At 37.7% G+C, this 9,656-nt stretch overlaps 1 protein-coding gene across 1 annotated transcript in view; it reads left to right on the top strand.

The window, feature by feature from the left end:
• Positions 1-2,315: 2,315 nt before the first annotated feature.
• Abcb5 (ATP binding cassette subfamily B member 5) overlaps positions 2,316-9,656 on the top strand; it is a gene marked incomplete at its 5' end in the record, with an annotated part of 135,496 nt that continues 128,155 nt past the window's right edge. Inside the window, 3 exon segments of the mRNA XM_008841543.1 lie at positions 2,316-2,373; positions 2,910-3,060; positions 5,636-5,690. Of these exon segments, the coding sequence (XP_008839765.1) occupies positions 2,316-2,373; positions 2,910-3,060; positions 5,636-5,690 (264 nt within the window).

Consider the following 9,656-nt stretch of genomic DNA (forward strand, 5'->3'; position numbering starts at 1 on the left):
TTTTGCTAGTTACCATGAGCATTTGAGGAACTGCATGATTTATTCCGTTTGGAAGAGCCAAGAATGAAGAAGATGAGAGAAAAATAGGAAAGAAAATAGTCCGTTACAGTGATTGAAGGTAGAAACTGGATGAAATCTGAAAAATAGGGCATATGAAATGTGGGAGTCGACTTTGGCCTTGAAATATGGGCAAGATCCTGATTAGATGATGGTGGCACATTTGAAGCTAGGAACAGAATTCCGTGGATGTTGGGGGCCAAATAGGATGCAAGCTGTGTCCTCTGGAAACCTCAGAGTGCATCTGTATGTGGCAGCTCGGTCGCTTTGGCAAGACTCTGACCTCTTCTAAATCCGGTAGAATGGGAACTTAAAATTTTAAGCATGCAGAGTGGAGAGATGGCTCAGAGGTTTAGAACATTGGCTGCTCTTGTCGGGGCTAACAACCCTCAGGAACTCCAGTTCCAGGGGGATCCTACATTCTCTTCTGACCTGCACACACGCTCCACAACACAGGTGCATTTACATACATTGCAGGCAATACGTTCATACACATAAAATAAAAATAATAAACAATTAAAAAAAAAAACTCGAAGCATGTGCTCTTCTGAAAGCATTCAGTGAAGGTACTGGAAGATAAAAATGCTCTCCCTGAAACAAACTTTCTATCAAGCAGCGAAAGTTGAGCTTGGTGATGGGAAAAGGGGCTTGTGGGCTTACACACTATTTTTAATCCTCGCCTCCTCCCAGCACACGCTGTCCACAGATTAACTCTTAACATAAAGCAGAAAAAAAAAAATCATGACTTGTCATTTGTAAAAGACAAATGTTAAACATTTGTGTGTAAAGACAGAACAGAATGTTACACAGCTGGAGAGATGACTTGGCAGTCTGTCTTCTTGCTATGTCTTTTTAGAAAGCTTAAACTGTTTCCCTCTGGTCCTCTGTGTTTTAGAATTGTGTGTGTTTGATGTCAAGTCAATGTGTAAAGCTCACAGATACATTAGACTTACTTGAAATGAGAGATAAGAAATAAAATTTTTCAAATGGGGGAAAAATTCAGAGTACATCCGTTCACAGTGTACCTAATAGAACTCATTTAAGATCACAGTTGATCTTCAGCATTTTGTCACAAAATGTTTAACTTTTTTAAAATTCACTACTTCACACTTATTAGGATAATATGATTTCAAAGAAAAAAAGAGGAAGCATTGGTGAGGATGTAGAGAGGTGGAATTCGTGTGCCTTTTGTAGAAAGGAAAGGGGCTATCAGAGGAGCAAATAGTATGGCCTTCTCAAAAACTAAAAACAGGGCCTTTGAGGTGGCTGCATGGGCAAAAATGCTCCCTTCCCAGCCTGAGTTCTATGCCTGGATCCCACGGAAGGAACCAATTCCCAGAAGTTGTCCTCTGCCCCCCACACACTGTCTGTGGCACACATGTGTCCTCCACCTCTCTGTTTCTCTTTGTCTCTCTATCTCTGTGTCTCTCTGAGACACATTAATAATAATAAAACGAAAAAATTTTAAGTTAAAAGCAGAATTACTATATGATTTGCAACTCTATTTCTGGATATATACCCAAAGGAATTGAAGGCAAGAGGTATTTGTACACTCATAGCCATAGAAACATTATTTGTAATAGACAAATCACGGAAGGGAGACCAGTATCCATTGATTGATGAGTGGATAAAGAAAATGTAGCAGATGCATACATGTAAGAATAACATTCAGCATTAAAGTAGAGGGAAATCATGGTACCTGTAGAGTGGAGGAAACTTTAAGATCTTCTGCTAAGTGAATAATTCAAGGATGAGCCTTGGAGATATAAGTCCAGTCACAAAAAGAAAAATACTGTATGATTTCATGCAGATGAGGCAAGCAGGGTTGTCGGGTTCATAGAGACAAACAATAGAATGGTGGCTAGGAGAAAGAGCAAGGGCGGGCATCCACCAGGTGCAGGGAATTAGCTTTGCAAAATGAAAAGAGTTCTGTGGATGGCACAATGGGTGGATTTAGGGCCCTGAATGTCACTTTAAATGGTTAATAAATAACGTCTGCTATATATATTTTGACAAATTTAAAAGCTTTTTACTCCAGATTCATTCTCCATTTCCATTTACAGATAACTGACAACTTCCTTCCCCAGCGACTTTTCTAAAAATGTTTTTACATCAGTGATTAAATTTGATTTTGAAATTTAAAAATTTATATAAATTGGCTACCAAAGATAATATTTGACACCAAGAAAATGTTACCTGGAAATTTTTACAGGTTATATTCACATCATAACTTTTCTGTTTTAACAATTGTCTTCTAGAACTCTGCAAGAACAAGTGCCTGCAGTAGGACAGCCAGCTGTTGGACTCACTGAGATAGTAAGTGAGGCCCAGAAGCAGATGTGTGGCTCAGAAACTTGCAAGAACTGACCCCAGGGCATGGGGTGCTCACATTGTGTAGTAGCTTACATCCTCTGTTACAAGTAAAAGGGAGACAGAGTTCATCACAATGGCATTTTCAAAAGACGAAACATAAATGAGCTCAAACTCCATAGTAAGAGATAAGAAAATACAGTACAGCATCTATAATGACATCACTTGCTCAGCAGCCTAAAGATGTATGAGAGGCATAAGTGCTACCAGGCGTCATTCCAGAAAAATGAAGAATTATAAGTGACTTTTGCTATGTTTATATGTGAATATTTTCCAATAATCTCACATTGATGTGTGTTTCTGTTATTAAATCTTTGATGGGTTTCTTTGTTACTTATAGAGAAATACATGACCATGATTTCATTGTTTATTTAATCTTATAGTCAATTTTTAAGTAGCATCTACTTGATGGCAAAAGCTGTGGATTGCTGGTTTTGTTTGTGTTTTACAAATGTTACACTCCCATGCTTTGTTTGCTTCAGTTCCGCTTTGCCGATGGACTGGATATCACCCTCATGATCCTTGGAGCACTGGCATCAGTGGTAAATGGAGCCTCTGTTCCTTTAATGTCAGTGGTTTTAGGAGACATGAGTGACCATATTATTAATGGATGCCTCATCCAAACCAACAGAAGTAAGTACAAGATACTTTCTGTGTTACTGGGACCTTAAAACATTTTTAAAAAGTAATAATCAAATATTGAGATTATAATACAAAGTATTGTGTTATAAAACAATGTTTGTATAATATGTATTTAAATCTATATTACTTGCTACTAAATAATCAAAATCTGTATTAGTTAAAGGTTTTCAGAAAAATAACTAGTGAAATGTGTGTCTACATAGAGCATTAAGAGTTACAGAATCTAGAAAAAGTGCTAAACTTTCCTGTGAACAGGTTTATTGACCACAACCAAATTCTATATACAAAATGACCTGAACCTTGGTGACAAACACCTGTAATCCCAGCACCCATGAGTATGAGGCAGGAAGACCACAAATTTGAGGTCAGCCTGGGCTATACAGTTCCAGGCAATGCTGGGCTACAAAGCAAGATGGTCTCAAAAAGGCAAAATGACAAGATCCCAAACAACTATGATCCTTTCTAATATCTTGATAGCTGGTTATAATATAAATAGAAAAGTGCTCATTGTGCATTAAATGAATGGCCTAAGTTCTAGAACTTCAATAATTTAATGTTAATTAGCATAGGTAGGACTGAATCCCTGTGACAGGCTGCTGGAGAACTGACAGGGGATGTCAAGAGACCATCTTGTGCACATGTGATGCCATCATGTTTCTAGATCATAATGTTCCCATTATCCGATTCTAAACACACCACAGGAATATCAGTGGGGTCAGAAGTTGACACCCATTTGAGGTGTCGGGGGGGAAGGGGGGAGAGGTAAGCAGGAGGAGATGAAGGAGGAAAAGGAAGAGGGGAGATATCTGAAGGAACTGGCTGTCAAATCTGACGACGTGAGATTGATCTCCAGAACCTACAAGGTAGAAGGAGAGAACTGACTCCTGCAAGTTGTCCTCTGATCCCCTGCACACACACACACACACACACACACACACACACACACACACACACACACATTCTCTCTCTCTCTCTCTCTCTCTCTCTCTCTCTCTCTCGTAAATGTAAACTTGACATAAACAAATTAAAAGGAGGAAAGATTTATTTCAGTCAATGGTGGAGTGGTTCAACTGCTGTGGACCTATCATGAGGCAGATTGTCATGGTGAACAGGTGTGATGGATGCTCACTTCATGGTGATAAAGAGGCAAGGGAGTAGAAGGCAAGTCTGGGCCAGTAGGCTTCCTCTTCCTTCTGCTTCTGTACCATCTGAGCCCTTTATTGGATGATACAATCCACACTCAGGGTGCTGTATCCCTTCAGTTGCTGTACCATATGATACCTGCCCCTGGAACTACACCAGAGTCAGGGAGAGGGAGAAATGTGCTTTACTAATCTCCCAGGCAACTCACAGTGCAATCAAGTTGATGATCAAGATTAACAATCACATACAATAACTGTAACAGCAGTTTGATAAGGAGTTAGATGACCTCATGGGTATTAGTGTTATAACACATTGTTAAAGGAAGAATGCTAAGTGAGTATACTTTCAACTTTTGACAATTGCTCTGCTAATTGCTAATGTTAATTTTCTGGAGGACAATTACAAAGGATTATTTTTTCCTACAAATAAGATACGAATAGTCACTACCATTGATTAGAGACTCTTTTGTGTAAGCATGAACTTTTGTACATACTGCCTCTGCTAATCTCACAAGTGAGGTCATACCATCTTATACTTGATGTTGATCATCTAAGTAACTGGGTCAAATCTCATTTAATTTTTCTGTTAGTACCTTCACTTCTTCCACACCAATTCTAATGTTTTGGGAATGGGCTAGATCAAAATTTTGTACCACTATTCCATAAATGGAATAAGGGAGAAATGATTGTTTGCATGTTGATAAGGTGACAGGCATGACACAGGGCTGTAAGGCATGGTTGTTAGCAAGGATCAGTGAGTTCCTTTTGAATGATTACTACCAAGGTTTAGGAAAGAAAACTATAACAGCAGTTACTGACTATGGTTTTCTGCTATTAGCAAAGTCAGATCTTTGGATATTATTAATGCAAGATGAATTTTTTCCCAGAAGATAACATAGAAAAGTTTGCATTAAAGATTTTTAACCCAAGCAACTATTTGAAATAGTTTTATTATGTGGCTGTCTTGGTTATAACCCAACATGTATCAGTGAGATTTGTTTCGGGTTTTCCATGACTGCTTCTAGAACTTCCACACTCGCTTCTCTTGAGCTTTCTAAATCACTCTCTGAGCACATCAAATTTAATCCTAAAATGTGAGATCTCAGGCAGGAATGGGGAACTCTGTTGCTCATACTGTCCTAGCTGTTGCCTGATTCAAGGTGTCCTAGAGCATTCTTTCAGACATAAACTACATGGTAAGTATTGCCTCTTATTTTTTGCATTACAGGAATGTTTCTTGAGAGTAGAGATGATTGCTCCAAGTTCTACTTTAAAATATACAGACAGCATGAACTTGGAAGCATTAAGTCCCTCTTCTAACAGCAGCAACAACAAAACAACTATTTGGTTTGGAGACCTACTTATAAACACTGTAGTCAAGTATGAATTAATTTCCTTTATAATTAAAAAAAACTTTTTAACAGCAAAGTATCAGAACTGTACTCATTCTCAAGAGAAGCTGAATGAAGATATTACTATGTAAATCCAAATGAAGTATTAAATTCATATTTCTAGCATATTATTCAAAACCTGTAAGAAAAATAATTGAAATTTTAATTATTAATATAATACATAGATAATTATAGTAAGCATGTTTGTCTTTCTTTAAATATTTAGCATAATTCATGCATATAATTTCTTCTGTTTAAAAGGTTTGGGGCTGGAAAGATGGCTCAGATGGTAAAGTGCTTGCCATGCACAAAGGAGGACCTGAGTTCAGGTCCCCAGCACCTTCACAAAAGCTGGGCACTAGAGTAGGGGAAGAGGATAGACATGGAAAATCCCAGGAGCTTGATGACTGGACAGTCTAGCCAAATCAGCAGGCTCCAGGTTCAGAGAAAAGTCCTGTCTTTAAAAAGTGGAGGGGCTGGAGAGATGACTCAGCAATTCAAAATACTGGTTGCTTTTGCAGAAGACCTGGGTTCAGTTCGTAGTACCCACATGGCAGCTAACAGCAGTCTGTAGCTCCAGTTCTAGGGGATCTGGTGTCCTCTTCTGACCTCTGAGAGGCATTACACAACATAGGTGCATTTACATACATGCAGGCAATGCACTCATACACATAAAGTAAGATTAAAAAATAAAGTAGAGAGCAATGGAAGAAAACATCCAATGCTGACCTTTGGTCTTCACATGCATGCACACACATACATGAGCATCCACATGCACACACATGAACATGTACACACATGCATCACACACAAATATTAAAAATAAGAAGTAGAAGGTATATAGCCATATGATTTGAGTTATATTAATGACAAACTTGCCATTAATAGAAAAGTTATGAGGGTTTGTGTTTTTATAGCAATTTTGACCCCCTAGAACCGAAGGTGTATCTCCTAAAGGATAAATGATTTTTTTTCCTTTTCTAAAAATTATTTTCTTTCCAATCCGCATAGAAATTTCTATTTCATAAATTCTAAAAGTTGAAACGATGAAAGGGAGTGTAACTTACTGGGAGAGCATTTGCCTAGCACGTGCAGGTGCTGAGTTTGATTTTCAGCAGCAAAGGAAGGAAGAAAGAGAGGGAGAGAGAGATAGGGAGGAAGAGAGAGGGAAGGAGGGAGGGAAGAAGGATAGGGAAAGAGAATGGAGAGAGAGAGTAACAAATATAGTAAAAGAAATAATTATTAAAACACAATTTAAAATTAAAATAGTAAGATTTCATTCAAACGAACCTTGAAGACTGTTTGGTCCATTGAAGTTGTATACAGAGTAACAATTGTAAAATCTGAATAATAAATAATTCATGAGGACAGTCTGTTTTGTAAACTATGTACTAAATAGAAGACTGTATTTATCTGTCATATACTGAGTTAGAAAGTTTCTTCTCTACAGGGTATATTCACTGGGTTTCTGCATTTTCTCACTAAAATTAACAGTTTTCATACAGACCAAAGTAATACCTAATCTTTTCTTCTGGGACTTGACTCTGTTTCCGTTTGGTTTTTGTTTGGCTGGTTGGTTGGTTTTGCTTTATTTTCTTTTAAGAAGACAGGATCTATACTGCTGAGGCTGGTATTTAGAACTCCCTATGTAGCTCAAGTTGGCCTTAAACTCGTGATCCTCCTTCCTTAACTTCCTACCTAAGTGCTGGGATTACAGGAATGCACCACCATACCTACTGTGGGTCTTTACTGTTAAATTTCCACTATTCAACTTATTAGTCATAATCACACATGGCTACATAGATTTGAATTCATTGAAATTAAACAAAATTCAAATTCAGATCCTCAACCTCCATTATTTGCCAAGCACTCAGTAGGTACCTGAATACACCTGTCTGGCTGTTCTGCTGAAAAGCACACTTTTTAAAAATTGGACCATTGTTTTATGATTGAGCTGTAAGCTCTTTATAAATTCTGGATACTATTTCTTTATCACATATCATTGGCAATGTTTTCTCCCTCTATGTGGCTAGTCTTCATTTTCTTTAGAGACATCTTTTGAGGAACAAAACTTTTCATTTTTAATGAATTTTAATTTTATCAAGCTGTTTTTATTGATTGTTTTTTTAAGTTTGAGAATTATTTACCCAACTCAAAGTTAAGAGGATTTTTACTGTCTTTTTTTTTCCTAAAAGCTTCTACGATTTAGCCTTTACTATAGATCTTTGGTCTGTTTTGAGCTAATTTTTGTGAATAAGGAAGGGTCTAACCTCATCTTTCTCATGTTACTATCCAACTTTCCTTTCACTATCTTTTAAAACAAAACTTCCCTTTGCCTACCGCGTTGCTTGCTACTTTTGCTAAAAATCAATTCTCTGTAAAGTGTTAGGATTAATTTCCATTCTCTGAGTTCTGTTGCAAGTATTGCTGTCTGCCTTTATACCAATAGCATGCTGTTGACTGTAGTATCTTAACAGCTAATAAATAAATGAAATCAGAAATTTAAAGTCCCCCAACATTTTCTTCTTTCAGTTATTCTGGCTAGTCTGAGTCCAATACATGTGCATATACATTTTAGGATCTCTGTCAATTTTTGTAAGAGGCTACTAGAATTTTTGACACCTTGCATTGAATCTATAGATCAATTGGGGACCATTGTCATCATAGCAACACTGAGTCTTTCAGTCCATGAATGAGGATTAGCTGTCCATTTGGTAGCTTCAGATTTTTCCTAAAAATATATTATAGGTTTCAGTGTACAGGTCTGTGTTTCCTCTTTTCACTGGATTTAAACACATTTTCTTCTTATAATATTCTTCACCAATTTATTAAGCCTGTAGGTATTCTACCTTGTCCTTGAATAGTACCTTTTATTTAGAAATACATTTGGTTTTTGTTATCATGAGAGTTACGTTCTATTAGACATTGTGAAAACTGAATTAGAAATGCTGAGCCACTATTGCTCTTGGGAGAAATAGTGTCAGGGTCTTATGAACTTCTAGTAATAAACTTTTCATCAACCAATAAAAAATTGATTTTATGTGTACTTCTGTTTAAAGACACCTTGCCTGTAGCTGGTTCATAAACACTGGCTCCCAGTCGACAGCACTGTAGCTCACTTGGAATGGAGATCACCTAACACCTGCTTTCTCCATCATGCTCACCAGAGCCTTCTTATTCTTAGGAACGCTGGCTACCACTGCAGCTTGATGCCTAGGAGTTGTCATAAATAGCAAAAGCACCAACAGAAGCCCTCTTGGGTATATTTTCTCTTCAAACTGGAGCATTCCTTCTAGTATCCGCTGTAGAGCTGGCTAGGCCACAGAAGTTCCTTAAATCTGTTATCACGGCAAGTTTTTCTTTCTCCTTCTACTACCACTGGTAATTTTGTTGGGTATAACGGCATGAGTTAGTATCTGTGGTCTTTAAGAATTTGTAGAGTATCAGTCCATGTCTTCCTGGCTCTCAACGTCTCCTTTGAAAAGTCGGGTGTTGTTCTGATGGTCCTGCCTCTATTTTGTCTTTCTCTCTAGCAGTTTTCAGTACTCTTGTTTGTTCTGTACATTTAGTGTTTTGATTATTATGTGATGTGAGGAGTTTATTTTCTGGCCCTGTCTATTTGGTGTTCTGTGTGCCCCTAGCACCTTGATAGGTGTCTCTTTCCTAGATTTGGGGAGTTTTCTTGTATGATGAACTGTGGTTTTCTTCATCTTCTATACCTGTGACTTGTAGGTTTGGTCTTTTTATAGTATCCCAGAGTACCTGCACATTCTGTTCCTGGGGATTTTAGATTTGACATTTGCTTTGAGTGACACAGCTCCTCTACCTTGTCTTCAAGGCTTGATAATCTCTCTTCCATTTCATCTATTCTATCTATGGGTGAAATTTTCCACTGAGTTTTTTTTTTTTTTTTCTGTGTCAGTGTGAGACGCTGTGATCAGCAGGCCTGTGAGCACTCTTGTGCTGATTCTCAATGCAATCAAAACTTCTCTGACAGGAGTCAACACTTCTCTGAGGAGGAGTGGCTGTTTTAGAGTGTAAGCCCCCTAACAAG

Source organism: Nannospalax galili, unplaced genomic scaffold (assembly GCF_000622305.1).
Source record: "Nannospalax galili isolate Female #2095 unplaced genomic scaffold, S.galili_v1.0 scaffold158, whole genome shotgun sequence".
Classification (NCBI taxonomy): Eukaryota; Metazoa; Chordata; class Mammalia; order Rodentia; family Spalacidae; genus Nannospalax; species Nannospalax galili.